The sequence below is a fragment of the Coregonus lavaretus genome, assembly GCF_964263955.1.
Source record: "Coregonus lavaretus genome assembly, chromosome: 23".
NCBI lineage: Eukaryota > Metazoa > Chordata > Actinopteri > Salmoniformes > Salmonidae > Coregonus > Coregonus lavaretus.
In genome coordinates this window covers 44,975,539-45,001,826 of record NC_140010.1, presented here as the reverse complement: position 1 = coordinate 45,001,826, position 26,288 = coordinate 44,975,539, and the positions used below count along the sequence as shown (strand labels likewise).

Below are 26,288 nucleotides of genomic sequence, written 5' to 3'. Positions count from 1 at the left end.
GAATCAGGCCTTCATGGTCGAATAGCTGCAAAGAAATCACTACTAAAGGACACCAATAATAAGAAGAGACTTGCTTGGGCCAAGAAACACAAGCAATGGACCGGTGGAAATGTGTCCTTTGGTCTTGAGTCCAAATTGGAGATTTTTGGTTCCAACTGCCGTGTCTTTGTGAGACGCGTGTGGGTGAACAGATGATCTCCGCATGTGTATTTCACACCGTAAAGCATGGAGGAGAAGGTGTTATGGTGTGGGTGTGCTTTGCTGGTGACGCTGTCTGTGATTTATTTAGAATCAAAGCACACTTAACCAGCATGGCTACCACAGCATTCTGCAGCGATACGCCATCCCATTTGGTTTGGGCTTAGTGGGACTATAATTTGTTTTTCAACAGGACAATGACCCAACACACCTCCAGGCTGTGTAAGGACTATTTTACCAAGAAGGAGAGTGATGGAGGGCTGCATCAGATGACCTGGCCTCCACAATCCCCCGACCTCAACCCAATTGAGATGGTTTGGGATGAGTCGGATGGCAGAGTGAAGGAAAAGCAGCCAACAAGTGCTCAGCATATGTGGGAACTCATTCAAGACTGTTGGAAAAGCATTCCAGGTTTAGCTGGTTGAGAGAATGCCAAGAGTGTGCAGAGCTGTCATCAAGGCAAAGGGTGGCTATTTGAAGAATCTCAAATATAAAATGTATTTTGATTTGTTTAACACTTTTTTGGTTACTACATGATTACATATGTGTTTTCTACAATGTAGAAAATAGTAAAAATAAAGAAAAACCCTTGAATGAGTAGGTGTGTCCACACTTTTGAATGGGACTGTATATGTTTACATTACTTATTTAACTGATTTCCCACTGTTTTATGTCAGAAGACAGCCAGTCAGACCTTCCTAGGACCATGTAAAGGTCTTCTGTAGAATAAACTTGTATTTGCCTCCCTCTGGTGGTCGGCTGCATCCTTACATCGATTTATATAACTTCACTGCAACGTTACTTCAAAGGGGCGGTCCTTAGAAAAACAATTTATCCAGCTCAACTGCTTCACGATACAGACATGGCAAAGCAATCGCTGAATTTGTCTCGAGAAGGCAGATCTAAATACATAACTTTAATAGCTCTACGATAAAGTATGGGACCTACAAACTTCCTTAAACCAATAATAAATAAATAAGTTATTTTGTGTGGAAGTCAAACATTTGTTTTAAGTCAGAGGAAGTAGCACTACTACAGTAATAGAATATTGCCCTCTTGATAGATTGATGATTAAGCCATAGCGAAACAGTGCAAAACGGCTGTCAGCTCAACTGTTAAATTAGAATTTTATCTGCTTTTTAATGCTAAACGTTATTTTTGCCTGAGTAACCGCTGGTGGCAGAGCATTCCACGATGACATGGCTCTATATAGTACTTAACTGAGTGACGCATAAAATCTGCTTTTAGAAATCCCTCAACCCTCAACCATGAAAGACTATCATGCATGTTGTTGATGTTAGTTCTGTGTGTGCAGTTAAGGGAAAGGTGTACTGCATTGTTTTGATCAAGCTGCAGCTTTGCTAGGTCTTTCTTTGCTGCACATGACCATATTACAGCATGACAGTAATCAAGATGGGACAAGATCAAAGCCTGAACAACTAATACAGTTGATCTTTGTGTCAAAAACGTGGAACATATTTTTATAACAGATATACCTTTCCCCAACTTCACAACAACTTTCACAAAATGACTTGACCATGATAACTGACCATCCAATGTTACTCCTAGGAGTTCAGCTTCTTCAACTTGTTCAATGGTCACACCCTTTATGCACAACTCCAGTTGAGGTTTAGGTCTAAGAGAATGCTTTGAACCGAATACAATGCTTTTGGTTTTAGATGTATTTAAAACCAGTTTATTGTTAATTACCCATTCTGACACTGACTGTAACTCCTTGCTAAGAGTCTCAGTGAGCTCACTGGCTGTAGGTGCTGGTGTGTAGAGTGTGTAATCATCAGCATACATAGTCATTTTAGGTTATTGTAAGACAAGTGGCAAAATATTTGTAAAAATAGAGAAGAGTAACGGCCCAAGGCAACGTCCCTGAGGGATACCGCACTGTGGCAAAGCCTCTAGACAGCTCAGTGTTGTTGCTCTGTATAATGTGGAAGGGTACATCTCCATGTGGCAACAGGGTGGACATAGTGGTTTTGGTGTTAGGAAATCTTTGCAGCTCGGGCTGCCACTTACTGCATTGCAGGAGCTACATGTCCTCTCATTACCATCAAGTCATTAGCACCTGTGTGAATAATAATAATATGTTTGGCCCCATTTGATTTGTTGCTTGACAGACATTCAAGGTACTTGCTGTTTCAGCACCATAGCTTTCTGACTGACATGCCAGGGAATAGCAGATTCTCTCAGAAATGTCCCATTGGATTAATGTAAAATGAAGGCCATAGGGTGCTCTGCCTGTGTGCTGCTGTTGTGGGATGTAGTGTCTGGAATTATGTTCTTTGGATGGAGTGGGGTGGGAACCACAGGTGGCCTTTCGTTGTATTCCTGGCAGGGCCCTGCTGGCGCTGGTGCTCTGGGGCTGTGATGTGAGGAACTTGGGGAGGTGCTGGTGTGGGAGAAGGAGTTGTTCTGGGTCTGGTTACTGACATCCAGTGGCGGCTCCTGAAAAAATTCTCAGGAGGGGCAATTTTTCTGATGATTTAGGTGACCTACACACGTGCAGGAGTCCGTGCACGCGATTCCAGATATCTTTACCTCTGAATAAACTGCCTTTATTATACCATATCCACCCTGTCCAAAGTCTCTACTTGGTCTCAGTTCTCCAGTAAACTTGTGATTATCAACAGTACACAACGGTAACAAACAATTGGGGGAACTCACGGGGCAGATAGTAACCACTTAAAAGGAAGCGATTCCCAAACCTTCCATAACAAAGCCATCACCTACAGAGAGATGAACTTGGAGAAGAGTCCCCTAAGTAAGCTTGTCCTGGGCCTCTGTTCACAAACACAAACAGACCCCACACAGCCCCAGGACAACAACAACAACAACAACAACAACACAATTAGACCCAACCAAATCATGAGAAAACAAAAAGAGAATTACTTGACACATTGGAAAGAACAAACAAAAAAACAGAGCAAACTAGAATGCTATTTGGCCCTAAACAGAGAGTACACAGTGGCAGAATACCTGACCACTGTGACTGACCCAAACTTAATGAAAGCTTTGACTATGTACAGACTCAGTGACCATAGCCTTGCTATTGAGAAAGGCCGCCGTAGGCAGACCTGGCTCTCAAGAGAAGACAGGCTATGTGCACACTGCCCACAAAATGAGGTGGAAACTGAGCTGCACTTCCTAACCTCCTGCCAAATGTATGACCATATTAGAGACACATATTTCCCTCAGATTACAGCGATCCACAAAGAATTCGAAAACAAACCCAATTTTGATAAACTCCCTTATCTACTGGGTGAAAAACCACAGTGTGCCATCACAGCTGCAAGATTTGTGACCTGTTGCCACAAGAAAAGGGCAACCAGTGAAGAACAAACACCATTGTAAATACAACCCATATTTATGTTTATTTATTTTCCCATTTGTACTTTAACTATTTGCACATTGTAACAACACTGTATATATACATAATATGACATTTGAAATGTCTTTATTCTTTTGAAACTTCTGAGTGTAATGTTTACTGTTAATATTTATTGTTTATTTCACTTTTGTTTACTATCTACTTCCCTTGCTTTGGCAATGTTAACACACGTTTCCCATGCCAATAAAGCCCTTAAATTGAATTGAATTGATAGTAAGGTCGCAATGACACAGAAAGCAGTTCAATGTCGGGGTACAGAGTCGCTCTCTTACCAGGATCGCGGTCCGCTCTGACCAGGGTGAAGGTGGCCGGCTCCACTTCTCTGTCCGGGACTCATCCAGCCAAGTCTCCCAGCTGTATTGGGATTCAGCTGCCAGCAGCGTTTTCATTATTTAGTCCGTTCGTAGCGGGTATGTACACGATCAACAAGATCAGTCCAAAACCAACCACTGGAAATCCATGGTTGGCAGAATGTTTGTAAACTAAGTCTACAAATTAAAAACATAAAATAACGCCGCACTGCAGGTCGCAACAGAGACGCTTCTAGCCGCCATTGTCTTAGTTACGTTCAACGTTACGTCACGTATGACGAAAGCGCGTAAGTGCAAGCCCACAGACACCCATAGAGAATGTATTGAAAGCTTTGAAATGTGAAAAAAATAGATTTTACATGACAGGCTATGAGAGACTTCTGGGCGATTTTCAACTTGACTGAAATCGCCCCAAAAACGGGCGGGGCCATTTGAAGCACGACTTTAGCCTGATTTGACATTTAGTGGCTGGCAGATCAGACGTGAACACTGATAACTGCTGTTGCCGTGATATAATTGATTAGAAAAAAAATCCCTTCCTTTTCCCGTTTGGCAGTGCGTCGCCCATATCGCCCTATTGAACAAGCCGTCCCTGCTGACATCTTGTGCTGAGTCTGTGTGAGTTCCCGAGGTTCACTCTGAGAATAAGTTGTACTGCCGATGAGGGGATGTGAGGGTGTGGTAGTGAGGGTTGTGGTAGGTTCCAGTTGTTTTCTTAGAGTGTGGATGGTGGTGTCTCTGTATTGTAGCAAGTCTATGACTGCTGACAACTTCCTTTGTAGCTCCTCCCTGATGTCAGCTACCTCTCTCCTCATGATGCTCTCGACCATTGCCAGTTTCTCTCTCAGCTCTTCCTTATCCTGCCTCAGAACTGTCACCTCACCACCAAGCTCATTCACCTCTACCTCCAGTAGGGAAAAACTCCCAAAGGCCTGGACAGCTGGGATAGGTTGTAACACTCCATGTCTGCTAGGTTGGCTTGGTTAGATATTAGACTTTTGGAATTAACTGATTTCTCATCAGGTCTGTCTTCTGATTGAAGTGTAGCAGAGTGCCATTCTCTTTCAAGGTGTCTGCTAGCTCTTTCAGTGATGTAAACATGTATATAGAGGATAAGTGCAGCTTCTAGGCCTTGAATCATTACGGTGCCATTGTTGTAGGTGTTAATGGTGCAGAGTCGATTATCAGGCTCCTGTTCATAATACCAAGATCTGTCGACCATTCCTCTCTTTCTAACATGGCCAAAGTGCCTACATGAGGCAGAATACCAAGCAGCAGTATGCTCTGTGTAGAAGAGCAGGTCAGATATTGTATTATTTTCTCCAATTAGGGTATAATCAGCAAAGGATGCCTCTGGATTTTCCCTCAGCAGCTTTTTATTTGATTTGATTGTGTTTATTAAAAACATTTAGGGGTAGATCAGCTTTAATATTGCGGAGAGATTGTGGCTTCTATCAATGTAATTCTCTGCACATTTCCAATCCCCCATATATATATTTAAAAAAATATATATTCTTTATTATTTTCCCCTAACAGCTTTTGTTTATGATGCTGTTTAGAATGTTCAGAGTTCTGTTCTGCTGGTAGATCAAATGGAATGGACCAAGCTCCTGCTACTGTTGCCATTGTTATTTTTAGAATTTGAGCAATGATGCATGCAACTTGGTAAGCAGGGTTCTCGGGAAGCCGGGGTAGGCTGGGGAGAAGCACCGCTGATAGCGGGGTTACTGGGAGTCTGGAAGGTTACCGTTGTGGCTTGCTGCCTAGTAGGTAGTCGGCGGAATTGATCCAACAATGCATTGAAGGCATGGTCATGGCGTTCCGCCAACGTATGGAGTCCCTCCACAAGGTTATGAGGTAACTCCTTGTGTCTTCCAATGGTGGCTCCTTGGAGGGAGTCTTCTGGGTCAGTCATGGCCAGTTTGTACTATCACGACTCAGGATATGATCCAGATGCAGACACAGGAGGCGGATAGTTAGATTCTCCTAATATTTATTGTAACAAAGGGGCAGGCAAAAGGCAGGTCGAGGGCAGACAGAGGTCTGTAATCCAAGGCAGAGTCAATTAGGGACAGAACGGCAGGCAGGCTCAGGGTCAGGACAGGCAAAAAGGTCAGAACCAGGAAGACTAGAAAACAAAAACTTGAGAACAGGAGAAACAGGAAACACACTGGTAAGACCTGACAAAACAAGACGAACTGGCAACAGACAAACAGAAAATGCAGGTATAAATACAAAGGGGATAATGGGGAAAAATAGGAGAAACCTGGTGGGGGGTGGAGACAAGCACAAGACAGGTGAAAAAGATCAGGGTGTGACAGCAAACTGAAGCATATCAACATATTATTTTTTCCACAGTAAAGTTGATGAAATACTGTGCCATTATGCAGAAGTTTAATTGTGCAGCCTTTTAACTTTCAGGGATGGGCACTCTCGAATGTCTTACTTATAGGCTACTCCGACTTTCTCTGTTCCTATTTCTATCATGTTAAATATTAGCCACTATTAGTATCAACCATCAGTAGGCCTGATAATAACACATATTCAACTGCCAATGTACTGTTCCCTTCAGTTGGTATAGCCTACATTATCAAACCATTTAAAAACATGTTTCGTTTACCTTCATTTGCTTCCTCTGTAAAAGCCGTCACGGCCATGTGGTTGTTGCTGAGGATCATTAGTAACAGTTGATCATATAAAAAAAAGACATGTATGCTAATTAAATCGTTATGGAGCGGAGAGCAGACCAAGCCGTAACAGTTTGAACCAGACGCATGGCGCAATACTTGGCTGCGTCATCACACAGTTCCATGGTTAGTGCAGGCAAAAGACGAGGGTATAGCCTACTATTGTACACTGTTCTCCCTATTATAATTATATGTACAATAATCTTCCAACATTACTATGGGTAACTGAACTGCAATTTTTTGAATTAATCAAACTATCGTTTTCTTTCTTTCATAGGTAAAGGCTCTCTAAATCCCTAATATTGGCTCTCTAAATCCTCTATATATCCTATTGAGTCTGTCGACAAAATTCTAACTAAAAGGTATTTGTATTTGTATTTATTATGGATACCCATTAGCTGCTTCCAAGGCAGCAGCTACTCTTCCTGGGGTCCAGCAAAATTAAGGCTGTTAAACAATTTTAAAAACATTACAGTACATTCACAACAGATTTCACAACACATTAAGTGTGTGCCCTCAGGCCCCTATTCTACTACCACATATCTACAACACAAAAGCCATGTGTACGTGTGTGTATAGTGCGTATGTTATCATGTGTGTGTATGCATGTGTCTGTGCCTGTGTTTGTGTTGCTTCACAGTCCCCGCTGTTCCATGAAGTGCATTTGTATCTGTTTCTTAAATCAGATTTTACTGCTTGCATGAGTTACTTGATGTGGAATAGAGTTCCATGTAGTGATGGCTCTTTGTAGTACTGTGCGCCTCCCATAGTCTGATCTGGACTTGGGGACTATGAAGAGACCTCTGGTGGCATGTCTTGTGGGGTATGCATGGGTGTCCGAGCTATGTGCCAGTAGTTCAAACAGACAGCTCGGTGCATTCAACATGTCAATACCTCTCACAAATACAAGTAGTGATGAAGTCAATCTCTCCTCCACTTTGAGCCAGGAGAGATTAACATTGACATTAATGTTAGCTCTCTGTGTACATCCAAGGGCCAGCCGTGCTGCCCTGTTCTGAGCCAATCACAATATTCTTAAATCCCTCTTTGTGGCAGCTGACCACACGACTGAACAGTAGTCCAGGTGCGACAAAACTAGGGCCTGTAGGACCTACCTTGTTGATAGTGCTATTATGAATGCAGAACAGCGCTTTATTATGGACAGACTTCTCCCCATCCTAGCTACTGTTGTATCAATATGTTTTGACCATGACAGTTTACAATCCAGGGTTACTCCAAGCAGTTTAGTCACCTCAACTTGCTCAATTTATACATTATTCATTACACGATTTAGTTGAGGTTTAGGGTTTAGTGAATGATTTGTCTCAAATACAATGCTTTTAGTTTTAGAAATATTTAGGACTAATGTATTCCTTGCCACCCATTCTGAAACTAACTGCAGCTCTTTGTTAAGTGTTGCAGTCATTTCAGTCGCTGTAGTAGCTGACGTGTATAGTGTTGAGTCATCCGCATACATACAGTAGACACACTGGCTTTACTCAAAGCCAGTGGCATGTCGTTACTAAATATTGAAAAAGGTAAGGGGTCTAGACAGCTGCCCTGGGCTTCCATTAAAGAACACCCTCTGTGTTGTGTTAGACAGGTAACTCTTTATCCACAATATAGCAGGAAGTGTAAAGCCATAACACATACGTTTTTCCATCAGCAGACTATGATCGATAATGTCAAAAGCCGTACTGAAGTTTAACGAAACAGCCCCCACAATCTTTTTATCATCACATTTTCTCATCCAATCTGTGCTTGTTGAATGTCCATCCCTATAAGCGTGCTGAAAGTCTGTTGTCAATGTGTTTACTGTAAAATAGCATTGTATCTGTTAAAAAAAAATCCCAACGTTTACTAAAGGTTGGTAACAGATAGGGCTGTGGCGGTGACCGTATTACCCCCACACCGGCGGTCACGAGTCATGAAGGCAGTCAACTTCCACTTGACCCTTTCGTCACGGTAATTAGGCTTCTCCAAGCTCTGATGCTGCTGATGGTCATTAGTAGCCTACCAATCTTGCTAACTGCCTGGTACTCAGCACTCTATTGTCCCTCTAATCACTCTGACATCAATGCAAATGTGATCGAAAATCTAATCAAACACTTCATGAGAGCCCATGAGCTCATCTTGCGCAACATTTCTATAGGCGATGCAATTGCGCGAGAAAACAGAGTGTATTCTTGAGGCATAACACAGTTCTACTGTATGGCCTACAATCACATGACATTCTAACCTCCCTGACCTTAATCTAACCCCACAGATAACCATGTTTTTCCTTCTAAATGGTGACAGAATGAGGAGACATTCTGTTTCTGTTCAATGTAATTCAGTTCGGTTGTGGTCCTGTGTGGCTCAAGCATTTCGCTACATCTGCCAAATGTGTATGTGACAAATACAATTTGATTTGATTTGATTGGTAGAGCAACAATGGACTGTTATGAAACGTGAGCTCGGTTCCCACTGGGGCCACCCACACAAAAATGTATGCACGTGTTACTGTAAGTCGCGTTGGATAAAAGCATCTGCTAAATATTATTCAAGGTGTGATGAAGGTGCAGAATCATTTGTGATTTTATCTGAACATTCCTTAACATTGTACCTATTGCGGCCCTGATATTATATCTTTTTCCCCCATAGCTGGAATACACTGCCCGGCTGGATTTCCTCTGGCGTGTCCAGGCCAAGGAGGAGATCAACGAGATGAAGGAGCTCCGGGAACACAACGAGAACATGCTCCGGAATATTCTTCCAAGTCACGTTGCTCGTCACTTCCTGGAGAAGGATCGGGATAATGAGGTCAGCTGGAATTCTTTCTACCTTATTTTCGTCTGATAGACTGTTCGGTATACTGTATGTTCAACTTAATAGTGTACCGTATTTAAGGTCTTTGTAATGTCTAATGACTTGTGTGGTTCTGTGTAGCTCAGTTGGGAGAGCATGGTGCTTGCAACGCTAGGGTTGTTGGTTTGTTTCTTGCTGGTGCCACTCATATAAAAATATATGCAGAGCATTGCTGTAAGTTGCTTTGGAAAAAAATTACATCTATATTATTATTATTTTATTTCAGTGTTAGGGTCATACACAACCCAGTTTCATTTGTTTTACCTCTACTTGAACCATACTCAGGTTACGTTACATTTGTGATTTGGAGCATGAAGAGGAGTTTTCACTTCTTTACTCAATCAAAATGACACTATTGACATATTTCCCTACCGAGAGCTGTCGTCAAACATTCATCACAATCGGTTCCATAAATCTCAATGTATGCTAATTACGTATGCCCGTTGAGAGCCGTAATTGATTTTCCGTCAAACTTCAGATGGAAACGCGGAAAGAGGGTGGCGGTGGTCTGAACGGTCTGCCGTCAGGATGCTTCCACGAAGTGCAGAGAGAGTAGATTCAGTCAGCCAGAAAGCTTTATAAAACAAGACACGCTTTTATTCATGTTTCATGCATTTAATTTGATGGTCATAACATGTTGTCAGTTGGGGGGAGAGAACCCATTGATCCACCCATCCCCATATATGAGTCAGGGACTCAGTGTGGAAGGCTTCCGAATGTGAAAGGAAAGTTTTGAAGAATATACTTTTTTTTTCATTTACGGGGCTCTCCACCTGCTCATTGAACCATAAACACATACAAAAAAACACATATAAACACATACAACCTGGTCTTAGAGCATTTCATATCATTCTGTACGTAAATCCGAGATGCTCCATCTAGTATGATATGTTACGTTTCGTATGGTTACATAAGAAAGATGGTTACTAAGGCAAAAACAAAAGAATGGAGATTGGCATTTTAGCTAATTAGCAACTTTTCAACTACTTACTACTTTTTAGCCACTTTGCAACTACTTAGCATGCTAGATAACCCTTCCCCTAACCCTAAACTTAACCCTTTTAGCTAACCCTAACCCTAACCTTTTAGCTAACCCTAACCCTAACCTTAACCCTTTAACCTAACTCCTAAACTTAACCTTAACCCTAACCCCTAACCCCTAGCCTAGTTAAAGGTAGCAAGCTAGCTAACGTTAGCCACCTAGCTAGAATTCTTAACATATCATACGTTTTGCAAATTCGTAACATATTGTACGTTTTCCAAATCAGTTTCGTAAATTCGTAACATATAATACCAATTGTAATTTGTAACATCCACAAATAATACATACCATACGAAATGTAACATATAATACTAAATGGGGTGTCTCGGATTTACATACAGAATAATATGAATTACTCTGAGACCAGGTTGACACATAACATATCATGTTAACCAATTTATTGGGGGTCAAAGAAGCAGTGGAAACCACTACACACACAAAGGTTATAACATTCTGGTTATGGCAATATATAGATCATCTTTGGATATGATCAGTTTATATAGGCTACTTCCCATAGTCAAATTCAGCATGGGTTTACAACAGGGATTATCAACTAGATTCAGCCACGGGCCGATATTTTCTTGAGCGGATGGTCGGGGGGCCGGAACATAATTACAAATCATTTGTAGACTGCAAATTGACCGCAAGAATCCCAAACAGATATAATGTTTGGCTAAAACATAATAATTTCAAACCTTGCTTACGTCTCTCTACTATGCGTGGGAATACTTGGGAACAGATTTCCAAAATTAAAATCAATTGGAGCTGATTTCCTGATGTTTTTACAGTATTTTATGTCCAACAATTAACATTATACATTTTTTTTACAATGTTGTTGTTTTTTTGCTCAGAAAACCTTTGGGGGGGGGGCAAATAAAACCACCCTCGGTCGCCAGTTGGGGAACCCTGGTCTACAATTTGCTACATTGAGTATTGGGACGCAGCCAAAACACAGTTCTGGTACCAAGGTGCTCCGGTTAAGAATACAGCAACAAAGTGTATAAAGTTATCCCCTCGCTTCATCTGTTGCATAGGTACAGTTCCATGGGTATTACAGACTGACATCAAACATTAACAACATGCCACTGCTTCCAACCACCACCAACCACAGTTGAATCTTCTTTACCAGCTTGCTTTATTTTAACGGACGGCCTTATTTCGATGTTTAGTGGCTGATGAGCACTGAGACGTTGTATCTCTACATTTCCTTCATAACGCAAATTTAGAAAATGATCAAATAGTCGACATGATTCATGTTTCATTATACTGTATCTTTTCAGCTAATGTAAGTTGACACACATCAGTCCAATCAAAGTTACCAGAGAAAAGACGTTGATTTATCGGTGGCCAATGACCTTAAGCCTTCTTGGACGGGCACTGCCAAGGGGCACCCAAGGGGGCAGAAGCTGCCTTGGCCCTCAATCGGCTCTCCCAGTAGGCGCTGCTGTGTTGTGAGTGACATCACCCTTGAGCAAATCACACGAAAATAGAGAAGATCAACGACGCCTACGCTCTGTGTTTTCTCTGGCTGCCCAGAAGGCACTGAGAGAGGCTGAAACAGCTGCATTCTGAAGCTGCCTTACTCAAATAAAATTTACCAAAACAATAATATGACATGGAGGAGTTGAGTATGCTGCTTTATTATCAGAAAGCAATGATTTTGTTTACATTATTTGCTAACTGATATAATATTGTGCTGCGAATGAATGTCAGAATTGCATGCAAAACAGCGCCATTTGCTGGATAGTAGTTGCCCTGAATGATGCGTCGTCACTGCAAAGAAGACACCCTTATGTCCCAGGCGTGAAGTTTCCCCTAGGTGCAGATCTACAAACCAGGGAGTCAAGAATGCAACGCAATGGGTTGATTTCATGGTTGATTGTGATTTATCAGAGCCTGGTTTACTACATTTGGTGGTTTTTACGATGGCCGTTACTTGTTTAACACCAGAGTCTAACTAGCTTGTGAAAATATTGGTAAACTTTGCCCCATATGAAACTAACACATCAGCATTCACACACACACACAGAGAGAGAGAGAAGAGAGAGAGAGAGAGAGAGAGAGAGAGAGAGAGAGAGAGAGAGAGAGAGAGAGAGAGGAGAGAGAGAGAGAGAGAGAGAGAGAGAGAGAGAGAGAGAGAGAGAGAGAGAGAGAGAGAGAGAGAGAGAGAGAGAGAGAGAGAGAGAGAGAGAGAGAGAGAGAGAGAGAGAGAGGAGAGAGAGAGAGAGAGAGAGAGAGAGAGAGAGAGAGAGAGAGAGAGAGAGAGAGAGAGAGAGAGAGAGAGAGAGAGACTATGTATCAATTAATCAGTTCAAGTACAAAACATTGTGGGGTATCAGACAAATAAAAGAAAAATATTTAAGTTTAATTTAGAGCAACATTTAATAGGATTCAGAAAACCTGTACATACACAGGAGGAGCAAAGGGCATCCACTAAATAATTAATGAATCTCATTGAGCCAGAGATTAATTAATTAAACCATAATTGCTCAATTGCCCACGTATGAAAAATATACATAACCTGTTACTAAGTTAACACAATTATTTACAGTACCATTGTTTTAATAAGCTTGAACTTTGACCCACTACTGCATGAATTAATTACTAATGTAGTATCATTAAAAGGACTGATAACATGTATAGCTATTTTTAGTCTATGTATTATTCTATCTGAATGAATGCCTTGCCTACGTCAACTAGCATGTTTGTGATGTATTAACATTGCACCCTAGTGGTGATGATTTAAAAGTGCAACATAATTTGCTAATGCAGTAGTAACGTCCCTGCTAGGGGCAAGTGTAGAACAAGATGTGTGACGCTGTGAATACCAGGACCTTACCACTCTCCTTTCATCCACTCCCAGCTTTTATGCACTTAATACAAAATTATGCCAGTTAGAAGACGATGCATTATCTAAGTATTGTTCATCTACAAGACTCTAACTAAGATGAACTTAGATCAACGTAGACCCCTTTCCTGCAGTCAAATGACCAAATCGCCCTCTAGTGGCCTCATGGGTGGAATATCATTAATATTTTTCACAATTTCATAATTAATAAAAAATATATATAACGCAGAAAATCCAGTGTTTCAATGTCGAACGTTTTTGTTATATTTCAGTCTATTGTGATGTATATAAAATGTAATATTGGGATGCAAACTCAAAATGTAGTACATTTCAACTCTATATCTGACATGGTACACTAGAACCACCACAGCCATTTTTGAGGCATTATGTGCCATTAAAATTCTACCGTTGTGAAAGTCATGTCCCCTCTATCCTTGACTTTTTCCAAATAAGTGTATATAACTACCTGACATTGTTATAATTCCATTACATGTAATTTGAATGGGGTTTTCCCTGCCCCTCTTTCTTTAAACGTACATTTCCTACATTTTGTTCCACAGGAGCTTTACTCCCAGTCTTACGATGCTGTGGGTGTGATGTTCGCCTCCATCCCGGGCTTTGCCGACTTCTACTCCCAAACGGAGATGAACAACCAAGGGGTGGAGTGTCTGCGCCTCCTCAACGAGATCATCGCCGACTTTGACGAGGTGGGGAACTGCAACAGTGTCCTTTTCACTGTCCTGCAAAAAATGACTTTTATTTTATTTTAAAGTACACACTTCTGTTTCAGTGATCGTAAATGGGCTAGACAGAGTAAAGAGACTATATATTTAATTATAAACCGGGTGGTTCGAGCCCTGAATGCTGATTGGCTGAAAGCCGTTGTATACCACGGGTATGACCAAAAAATTACTTGTTTACTGCTCTAATTTGTTGGTAACCTGTTTATAATAGCAATAAGGCACCTCGGGGGTTTGTGGTATATGGCCAATATACCACAGCTAAGGGCTGTATCGAGGCACTCTGCAGAAATCATTTACATTTTTGTCATTTAGCAGACACTCTTATTCAGAGCGACTTACAGTTAGTGAGTGCATACATTATTTTTGAATTTTTCATACTGACCCCCCGTGGGAATCGAACCCACAACCCTGGCGTTGCAAACGCCATGCTCTACCAACTGAGCTACATCCCTGCCGGCCATTACCTCCCCTACCCTGGACAACGCTGGGCCAATTGTGCGCCACCCCATGGGTCTCCCGGTCACAGCCGGCTACGACAGAGCCTGGATTCGAACCAGGATCTCTAGTGGCACAGCTAGCACTGCGATGCAGTGCCTTAGACCACTGCGCCACTCCAGTCCACCATTTCCTGGTTGCAAAAATTCTAATGGTTTGCCTAATTTCAGTTTATGTGACAAAACAAGCAAACATAGTGTAGAGAATCATTGTACCATCTAAATTGCTGTGAAATATATTTTCCATAACCAAAAATATTATATTTTCAGCTATTTGAAGTTGTACAAAACCGAAAGTAAAAGATGCAAAAACAAAACTTAAGAACGGGAAGCATAGAAATAGCGCACATAGAACAGATCTACCGCTTCTTAGACTTGCTTTCAATGAGAATGACTGATCTATAACTCACATTTCTATGTGAATCTGGTCAGGTCGCCCAGAAAGTTACATAGTGTAGCTTTAACTGTCATTTTTGGAAAAGCAAATAAAAATATTTTTATAAAAGTCTATTTTTTTATCCCACTAACATATAAATGTTTTTGAACAGCTGAAGCTAGATACACATTAGTTTAGTCATACTTATCTTACCTTATAAGTGTTTACTTTGCAGGCTGACTAGCATCTACAGTATTTAGTTGCAATATCCCATAAATGATGTATGCAATGCGACTATTCAAACTCTCAACAGTAAGTTGATAGCCCGACTGCTTTCCCAAAAAACACACTTGAGGCCATACAAATTGTATTAAGTGTTTAACGGATTACATTTTTTTTTAAGTGATGCAAGCCAGCAAATATAAAATGATAGTTTAGTCATACTTATCTTACCTTAGAAGTGTTTACTTTGCAGGCTGACTAGTTGCAATATACCATAAATTGAATTCTGAAATCAACTTTTTAACAGATTTCATTTTTTGAAAAGTGAGGCGAGCCAGCAAGTAAAAAATTAAGAAATAAAAAAGTTTTATTTTTTATCCCACTAACATATGTTTTATTTAATTCACTCATCAAAATGACACATTGGGGATGACAATCAAACTAGTCAAACTATCAAAATAAGCAGGGAAGGCCAGCCACTCAAAAATGGGCTTGTTGTTGGGCTTTTGCAGTTGACAGTTGTGCTAGTCAGATGCAATGGTATCAAATGTTTTAAATTAAAGGTATCACTTTGCTTCAACAGAGTACAAAAACTAGTTTGCGATCTTTCACTAAACGATTCATATCGTTTTACAGAGTATCCTGGTGGAATGGGTGGTATCTGACAATGAGATTCTGGTCTAAATCTGCCATAGAACCGTGTTATTCACAGACGGTGTCAATGTCACCAAATGAGGCCAGAACAAGACACAAACCAGCTGCAGTCGACTAATGCCTCGCCTCTTTGGACAGGAATAGACTTGCCTTTTCCCAACTTGAAATTTGCCCCAAGACACAGCACATACTTAGGTAGCAGCTGCAGAGCGGCACAGTGGATGGCTGAAGAAACACTTTTATGTGATATGGCGTCGCTTTATAAGTTGCTAATGGGTTGTTTGGTATAATGAGTTGAATACTGTGTGTTGACATCAATCACGCGATTGATTGACCAAATCTTGTTTACCCTTTGGAGTAGTGATGCGATATTGAGCACAGTTCATTAACAATGGACTGCTTGTGTTTCTTCTCTCCCCCTGTTCATCTTTGTTTTTGTGTAGCTGCTCGGTGAGGAACGGTTCCAGGACATTGAAAAGATTAAGACTATCGGCAGCACCTACATGGCAGTCTCCGGACTGTCACCAGAAAAACAAGTGAGCAAAATCAAAATGTTGTGGTTCAGTATTTCGTGGCCATATCCTGACTTGCATAAAAGCTATGTATTAACACTGACACCATTGATTTGTGCTGTTACCTTGTACATGCTGTATATATAGGTGCAGTAGAAAGGCATGTACAATTTGTGCACAAGGTGTAACAAGACATAAAACGCAGACCTTGACCCTTATTTCTAAAGAGGGAGTATTTTATCTGTACATCATCATGTGTGGCATAATCCTGACTCCATTTGACCCTGGTAGCACTATAATCTCAATCTGTTCCATTTTTGTGAATCTGATTCAGTTTGCACTGTCAATCTGGTTTGGGTTCTCTCTGATGTCACTCTGATTCTTGTCCCTCTCTGTGTTCATAGCAATGTGAGGACAAGTGGGGTCATCTGTGTGAGCTGGCCGACTTTGCTATCGCCCTGAACGAGAGCATCCAGGAGATAAACAAGCACTCCTTCAACAACTTTGAGCTGAGAATCGGTAAGAAATCCCATGTGCTCCCTGGCAACCACTCAAAATGAATAGGCTATGAAAGAGTGTTTGAAATTCATTAACATACTGTAGTTTTGTCACTAGGTGGAGCTAACTCTTCTAAAACTCTCACTCGTCTTTCTGTTCCTCCCCTTTATCTTCCCTTTTTTCCTTCATTTTCCTCCTCTTCCCCCTCCTTCTCCTTCTCAGGCATGGCACACGGCTCGGTGGTGGCGGGTGTGATCGGCGCCAAGAAGCCTCAGTACGACATCTGGGGCAAGACAGTGAACCTGTCAAGCCGCATGGACAGCACGGGCGTGAGTGGCAAGATCCAGGTGCCCGAGGACACCTACCTGATCCTGAAGGAGCGAGGATTCGCCTTCGAATACCGTGGCGAGATCTACGTGAAGGGCATCAGCGAGCAGGAGGGCAAGATCCGCACACACTTCCTGATGGGCCGTGTGCAGCCCAACCCGCTCATCATGCAGCCGCGCAAGCTCCAGGGCCAGTACTCGCTGGCGGCCGTGGTGCTGGGCCTGGTCCAGTCACTCAACCGACAGAAGCAGAAGCAGATCCTGAATGAGAACAACAACTCGGGCATCATGAAGGGCCACCACCACTACAACAGGAGGACGTTGCTGGCCCCTGGGGGGGCCGAGGTAGGCCAAGCCGAAGTGGCAGATAAGACTGAGCTGCCCTGAAGAGGCCCGCCACAAGAAGGAAGGGAGGGAGGGGACGGGACAGGACTGTGCGTTCTGTTTTCATCCGCCCTCATTGCATCGATTTGACCATCTGTCCATCCATCCATCTATCATCTATCCTTCTGACAATTCAATGTTCTGCCTATTATACCCCCCCCCCCCCCCTTACTTACCACCCACCCACACGCCTAGCCCCTAACCTGGTGTCAATGTTTCTGTTTTGTATTTCTTTTATATAAGAGAACACAATAAAGGGGTTACATTTTTTATAGATGCCTTGTGTCTGGTGACTTTTCTTTTGTCAGTGCTCGACATTGATACAACAATCCTTGCTCTATAACACCAAATGTTGTTTGTTTTCTGCTCAGACGTACAGTTGAAGTCGGAAGTTTACATACAGCTTAGCCAAATACATTTAAACTCAGTTTTTCACAATTCCTGACATTTAATCCTAGTAAAAATTCCCTGTTTTAGGTCAGTTAGGATCACCACTTTATTTTAAGAATGTGAAATGTCAGAATAATAGTAGAGAGTGATTTATTTCAGCTTTTATTTATTTCATCACATTCCCAGTGGGTCAGAAGTTTACATACACTCAATTAGTATTTGGTAGCATTGCCTTTAAATTGTTTGACTTGGGTCAAACGTTTCGGGTAGCCTTCCACAAGCTCCCCACAATAAGTTGGGTGAATTTTGGCCCATTCCTCCTGACAGAGCTGGTGAAACTGAGTCAGGTTTGTAGGCCTCCTTGCTCGCACACACTTTTTCAGTTCTGCCCACAAATGTTCTATAGGATTGAGGTCAGGGCTTTGTGATGGTCACTCCAATACCTTGACTTTGTTGTCCTTAAGCCATTTTGCCACAACTTTGGAAGTATGCTTGGGGTCATTGTCCATTTGGAAGACCCATTTGAGACCAAGCTTTAACTTCCTGACTGATGTCTTGAGATGTTGCTTCAATATATCCACATAATTTTCCTTCCTCATGATGCAAAGCACCCCCACAGCATGATGCTGCCACCCCCGTGCTTCACGGTTGGGATGGTGTTCTTCGGCTTGCAAGCCTGCCCCTTTTTCCTCCAAACATAACGATGGTCATTATGGCCAAACAGTTCAATTTTTGTTTCATCAGACCAGAGGACATTTCTCAAAAAAGTATGATTTTTGTCCCCCTTTGTCCCCATGTGCAGTTGCAAACCGTAGTCTGTCTTTTTTATGGCAGTTTTGGAGCAGTGGCTTCTTCCTTGCTGAGCGGCCTTTCAGGTTATGTCGATATAGGACTCGTTTTACTGTGGATATAGATACTTTTGTACCTGTTTCCTCCAGCATCTTCAAAAGGTCCTTTGCTGTTGTTCTGGGATTGATTTGCGCCTTTCGCACCAAAGTACGTTCATCTCTAGGAGACAGTACGCGTCTCCTTCCTGAGCGGTATGACGGCTGCGTGGTCACATGGTGTTTATACTTGCGTACTATTGTCTGTACAGATGAACGTGGTACCTTCAGGCGTTTGGAAATTGCTCCCAAGGATGAACCAGAGGTCTACAATTTCTTTTCTGAGGTCTTGGCTGATTTCTTTTGATTTTCCCATGATGTCAAGCAAAGAGGCACTGAGTTTGAAGGTAGGCCTTGAAATACATCCACAGGTACACCTCCAATTGACTCAAATGATGTCAATTAGCCTATCAGAAGCTTCTAAAGCCATGACATCATTTTCTGGAATTTTCCAAGCTGTTTAAAGGCACAGTCAACTTAGTGTATGTAAACTTCTGACCCACTGTAATTGTGATACAGTGAATTATAAGTGAAATTATCTGTCTGTAAACAATTGTTAGAAAAATTACTTGTGTCATGCACAAAGCAGATGTCCTAACTGACTTGCCAAAACTATAGTTTGTTAACAAGACATTTGTGGAATGGTTGAAAAACGAGTTTTAATGACTCCAACCTAAGTGTATGTAAACTTCCGACTTCAACTGTAAGTAGCTGAAGTGTGTGTCAGTGCCAGACTGGATCATGAACCTGCATGACACCCAGCTCTCCAGAAGGAGTGTTATCTATGTAGACCGCATTTAGAGTTGCAAAAATCTGTTAACTTTGCCAATATACGCACTCCCCTCCCTTTGCCAAAATTCCCAAGTTTTCCAGAACTCCCAGGAAAACCTGGGGATTTTGGGAAAGTTACCAGAATTTTGCAACCCTAATGGCTTTTGACAAGGATTGTACGTCCAAATCATGTAGAAAGACAAGAAAAAGGGATGCACTCACACAACACATTCTGTAGGAGAATATGTGTCTTACAATAAATAAATAAATATTATTTTGAAAGAATAGCTGTGAATTAATTTGCATAAAGGGAGAGACCAGGAAACCTGGTCACAATGCAGACACAGTGGACGGATAACAGATACATTTTAATACCATGTGCAGACACATTTCTGGAAATGGGCACAATCAGAATGTGGACACGATTAGGACAAAGGACCCATGTTAGCACCAGGTTTAATCGGGGCTCTAAATATCATCTCCTAATCTACACAAAACATCCTAATTGTTTTGACTGCTTTGAGAGCGTTTAAAAACACTAATTATATCCGCTGCAATGGGGCTAACTGATCTTGGATCAATCACTTCATTGCAGATTAGTTCAGAGGCGTAGAGTGCTGTTGCTGTCTGAGCCGCCTATTGGATAGATGAGTTCCGTGTGTGCTATGTCTCCAATGATAGTGAGGCATTAGTTCATTGTGATTAGGGAAATTAACAACTCGATTGAGTCTCGTGAGAATCAACTCCCCACTGGGCACACACTGGTGGAATCAACGTTGAATATATATATTAAATTGACGTCTGTGCCCAGTGGGAAAGAACTCATTTGGAATTGGATTTTATTCAACATTCTTGCACTAGAGGAGTGCACAGGTAACATTATTCTCAGCTCAATGAGCACGGTTACATGCACACAATAATACAAGTATTGTGGATAGTCAGATTAATATAATAGTTTGTTTAAAATGCTTTGCAAAAAGAACAATTTCCCTAATAATCCTGTTTACATGGACACATCTGAAATCAGGCTACCTGATGGGACTTAAATAAAGAAATAAAATCACCAATCAAAATCAACGCTCTACCACAGTGACCATGTTAATTTTGCGAAGGCTATTTGATTCCGAGTTCGGACATACAACATTTGCATGTGAAAACTATTTGTAAGATGCATACTTTCAGATTTTTTTAACTTACTTCACCCATGCATAAGAGGGAGGCTTGCGCTACCGGTGCTGGCACATGCGCAGATCAAGTACACTGCTGGAACACCAATTAATAAACTGTTTACATGTCCTAATAATTCAAAAGATTGCTCAGAAAACCAGGTGTTTTAATCAACGTATGCTTGCTTCGATTTTGACCTTACGCCTATGAAGGTTATTTCCATATTCGGCCTACTGCCATAATCAGTTTAATATCTAATTATTGGTGTGCATGTAAACGTACTCTATGAGTGTAAGATCATTGATGCAGGTTTGCTGGCTAAGGTTATTACAGTCTGGGTGTCTACGGTTCAATCTCAAGTGGCTTCCTCGCCTTGTCTCCGCTCCTTTATTATGGTCTATTTTCAAAGTTTGTAGTTAAGTGTTAACTCCAAGTGTAATACAGTATGTTACTACATACACAGATACACTACCGGTCAAAAGTTTTAGAACACCTACTCATTCAAGGGTTTTTCTTTATTTTTACTATTTTCTACCTTGTAGAATAATAGTGAAGACATCAAAACTATGAAATAACACATATGGAATCATGTATTAACCAAAAAAGTGTTAATCAAATCACAATATATTTTATATATGAGATTATTCAAAGTAGCCATCCTTTGCCTTGATGACAGCTTTTCACACTCTTGGCATTCTCTCAACCAGCTTCATGAGGAATGCTTTTCCAACAGTCTTGAAGGACTTCCCACATATGCTGAGCACTTGTTGGTTGCTTTTCCTTCAGTCTGCGGTCCAACTCATCCCAAACCATCTCAATTGGGTTGAGGTCGGGGGATTGTGGAGGCCAGGTCATCTGATGCAGCACTCCATCACTCTCCTTCTTGGTAAAATAGCCCTTACACAGCCTGGAGGTGTGTTGGGTCATTGTCCTGTTGAAAAACAAATGATAGTCCCACTAAGCCCAAACCAGATGGGATGGCGTATCGCTGCAGAATGCCTTGAATTCTAAATAAATCACAGACAGTGTCACAATCAAAGCATCCCCACACCATAACACCTTCTCATCCATGCTTTATGGTGGGAAATACACATGCGGAGATCATCCGTTCACCAATAGTGCTTGATGGTTTTTGCGACTGCACTTGAAAAAACTTTAAAAGTTCTTGACATTTTCCAGATTGACTGACCTTCATGTCTTAAAGTAATGATGGACTGTCATTTTTCTTTGCTTATTTGAGCTGTTCTTGCCATAATATGGACTTGGTCTTTTACCAAATAGGTCTATCTTCTGTATACCACCCCTACCTTGTCACAACACAACTGATTGGCTCAAACGCATTAAGAAGGAAAGAAATTCCACAAATTAACTTTTAACAAGGCACACCTGTAAATTGAAATGCATTCCAGTTGACTACCTCATGAAGCTGGTTGAGAGAATGCCAAGAGTGTGCAAAGTTGTCATCAAGGCAAAGGGTGGCTATTTGAAGAATCTCAAAAATAAAATATATTTTGATTTGTTCAACACTTTTGGGGTTTTTACATGATTCCATATGTGTTATTTCATAATTATGATGTCTTCACTATTATTATACAATGTAGAAAATAGTAAAAATAAAGAAAAACCCTTGAATGAGTAGATGTTCTAAAACTTTTGACCGGTAGTGTATATATAATGATGGGGAGCAAATACCAGTTTATTAGCGCTTCAGTATTCTGTAGGGTGACCCTAAATATTACACTAGATGGCAGTAGATGATCATTCCAATGCCCTCTCTCACATCCCAACTTTTCTGTTTTCCACAAGCAATAGCAGACAGAGAAGGGACCTGAGGAGTAGATACAAACTTGAGACATGTATTTTATATTTACTGATATATTACGTAGTTACATTATTATAATGTTTAAAATAAAACATTAAAAATGAAAATGTCAATGTTTCTATAGATCTGGGGTGGCCAATCCTGCTCCAAGAGAGCTACTGTGTATGCAAGCTTTTGCTTCAACCCTGTTGTAATACACGCGCTTCAGCTAATCAAAGTCCTGGTTAGCAGCTAATTAGTCGAATCAGGTGTGCTAAAAAAGGGTTGGAGCAAAAGCCTGCAGAAGGGTAGCTCTCCAGAATCAGGATTGGGCTGCCCAGATCTAGATCAAATTAGGCTACTTAATAATGTGATATTATTAAGTAGCCTAATTATGATAATAGAAGACACTCCTCTGACTAAAAAGCCCATAAAGCCTTGTTCAAACATACCTTGTGTTTTCAAATCCCTCTGAATCCACCAAGTGAGTCACTCCTCTGAATGACTCTATAGCCGTGGTTACACCTTGCATTGATTGACATGTGGTTGTAGTCATCCGATCAAGATGATTCGATCACTATCTGATCGAGATTTGTTGTATCGACACATGGTCTACACATGGTATAAAAGTGTCTCTAGCTGCCCACTGCGTCCGTATTGTGACCAGATTCCCTGGTCCCTCCCTATATGCAATTAATCCAACCTGCCAAACCTCCCCTTATGACACAGCTGTATAAATCGACATTAAACAGTACACTTTTATAGTTTCATACTCTCATCATTACAGCCTACTTTTGTTATCCAATAATGGGCGTAATAGGGTACTGTCTTGATAATCTCGACCTGTCCACAACATACAAATAAATATTCAGAGAATCTCTCCCATCCCTAGAAAAGTTACCAACCAAACGAGCTGAGTATCTGAATGTGTGTACAAAATACAATGAATGCACAGTATAAATAAAAATGCATAACTATTCACCCACCCAAAGTCAATACTTTATAGAGACACCTTTTGCAGCAATTACAGCTGCAAGTCTCTTGGGGCATGTCTCTATAAGCTTGGCACATCTAGCCACTGGGATTTTTGCCCATTCTTCAAGGTAAAACTGCTCCAGCTCCTTCAAGTTGGATGGATTCTGCTGGTGTACAGCAATCTTTAAGTCATACCACAGATTCTCAATTGGATTGAGGTCTGGGCTTTGACTAGGCCATTCCAAGACATTTAAATGTTTCCCCTTAAACCACTCGAGTGCAGTGGCGGCTCCTGAAAAAATTCTCAGGGGGGGCAATTTTTCTGATGATTTAGGTGACCTACACACATTTTAAAAAAGATATGTCCAGCAACAACATGAAGACAGGGGCAGCATATAAGTCAATACCAGAAGCATTTATTGACTGATCTCAAAAGTGTTGGCTTACCAGGGTTGGTGGAGCCCTCAGTTTCATCTTTGCCTCGCAAAGCTAACTCAAACACTCCGCAAAACTTCACACACTGGATTAGCCGGCTGAGGATGTGGCGGTTCTTGCTAATGTCGTAGTAAATATATTTGTTATAGTGAATATGGAATATGATATGTTGAGTAAAATGTTGTGCTAAGATCTATTTAGGTCAGGAGCTGGTTATAAGTTCTGTTCCTATCCAATAACAATGGACAAAAGGGTCCTATCTTGTCAGCCTTGTCAGTTTCAGTTCTCCAGTAAACTTGTGATTATCAACACTAACCTCATCGTTGTGGCGGCGGACAGCTAGCCTGTATCCCTCATCCAGTTGAGTGGGAATGTTCACTCTCCCCAAAGCAGACAATCTCAAACAGCTATCCATGTGGGTCTTTGACAGCTCATGTTTCTTAATCTTTCCTGAAAGATGGTGCATGTCCGTTACACACCAGTCGCTGTCCAAGCGGTGCTGTCTGCCGTGCCGCCTTCAGGGTGAAAGAGTAAGCAGGGGGTAGCAGAAGACTGCATTAGCTACATCGCAGCCTGCTAGCCAGGTTTTTCGTTCGTACCAATTTTTGGAAAATCCTCGGGTGTAGGACTTCTCCCCTTTAGTAGAAACCTGTTGAATTATTAAATTTGGTCTGGGAGGTCCTAATTGTTTCGTTGCCAATTTATCTTCATTTGTTCGCCGACAAAAAGGAACTTCTTTCAAAGACACAATCGAGTTGCACTGAAGCCTAGCCATTTTGACAGTAATAGTGAATTGATTGACGCTGCTACCCGCTCTTTTCTTAGTTACGTTCATGGTTATGTTACGTATGACGAAAGCGCGTAAGTGCAAGCCCTCAGAAACCCATAGAGATTGTATTGAAAGCTCTGATATTTGAAAAAAATAGATTTTACATGGGAGTCTATGACAGACTTCTGGGCGATTTTCAACCTGACTGAAATCGCCCCAAAAGGGGGGGGGGGGCATTTGAAGCACGACTTTAGCCTGATTGGACATTTAGTGGCACTGTGGCAGATCAGACGTCTAGATTACAACACTGATAACTACTGTTGCCGTGATATAATTGATTAGAAAAAAAATCCCTTCCTTTTCCCGTTTGGCAGTGCGTCGCCCATATCGCCCTATTGAACACACCGCCCCTGCTCGAGTGTTGCTTTAGCAGTATGCGTAGGGTTATTGTCCTGCTAGAAGGTGAACCTCCGTCCCAGTCTGAAATCTCTGGAAGACTGAAACAGGTTTCCCTCAAGAATTACCCTGTATTTAGCGCCATCCATCATTCCTTCAATTCTGACCAGTTTCCCAGTCCCTGCCGATGATGGTGTTCTCGGGGTGATGAGAGGTATGGGTTTGCACCAGACATAGCGTTTTCCTTGATGGCCAAAAAGCTCAATTTTAGTCTCATCTGACCAGAGTACCTTCTTCCATATGTTTGGGGAGTCTGACATATGGCTCCGCTGTGGAGCTTTGCAGCTCCTTCAGGGCTATCTTTGGTCTCTTTGTTGCCTCTCCGATTAATGCCCTCCTTGCCTGGTCTGTGAGTTTTGGTGGGCAGCCCTCTCTTGGCAGGTTTGTTGTGGTGCCATACTCTTTATTTAACTACTTATGTGACTTCTGAAGGTAATTGGTTGCACCAGATCTTATTTATGGGCTTCATAGCAAAGGGGGTGAATACATATGCACGCACCACTTTTCTGTGATTTATTTTGTGTAATGTTTTGAAACAAGTAATTTTTTTCATTTCACTTCTCCAATTTGGACTATTTTGTGTATGTCCATTACATGAAATCCAAATAAAATCCATTTCAATTACAGGTTGTAATGCAACAAAATGGGAAAAATGCCAAGGGGGATGAATATTTTTGCAAGGCACTGTATCTGATTTTATTGGACCTTAACTCTTGGCTCAGACACTTAATTCAGGATAAATGGAGTTAGCCCTTAGTTAACCTGCCCCGGACCAGGTTAGTTCTGAAGGATTCGTTGCCATAGAAATGTACCTAGCTAAAAGGTGAGCCACTTTCATGGTACCGGTTATCCTGAGCTGAACCTTGCCTGGAAACTCAACGTTGAATTACATAGAATTCTACGTCGGGCAGAAATGTGCGTTTGAATCAAGAAAGTTTTATTTCGTGACCTCTACAAGCCATAATGTTGAATAAAATTATATTTGAACGTAGTTTTCCGGGTGTCCTTGCAGTTGGTCCTTTTGCAGGTAGGAATGTGAGACAATATATCCACAGAAAAGTATAATTACATTAACTTTTCAAAGCATGAGCATAA

At 41.4% G+C, this 26,288-nt stretch overlaps 1 protein-coding gene across 1 annotated transcript in view; it reads left to right on the top strand.

Moving 5' to 3' along the window:
• adcy8 (adenylate cyclase 8 (brain)) overlaps positions 1-17,822 on the top strand; it is a gene marked incomplete at its 5' end in the record, with an annotated part of 237,200 nt that extends 219,378 nt beyond the window's left edge. Inside the window, 5 exons of the mRNA XM_084139802.1 lie at positions 9,243-9,401; positions 13,897-14,043; positions 16,269-16,361; positions 16,742-16,856; positions 17,058-17,822. Of these exons, the coding sequence (XP_083995928.1) occupies positions 9,243-9,401; positions 13,897-14,043; positions 16,269-16,361; positions 16,742-16,856; positions 17,058-17,548 (1,005 nt within the window). The 3' untranslated portion in view covers positions 17,549-17,822. The remainder of the gene's footprint in view (positions 1-9,242; positions 9,402-13,896; positions 14,044-16,268; positions 16,362-16,741; positions 16,857-17,057) is intronic.
• Positions 17,823-26,288: the final 8,466 nt, after the last annotated feature.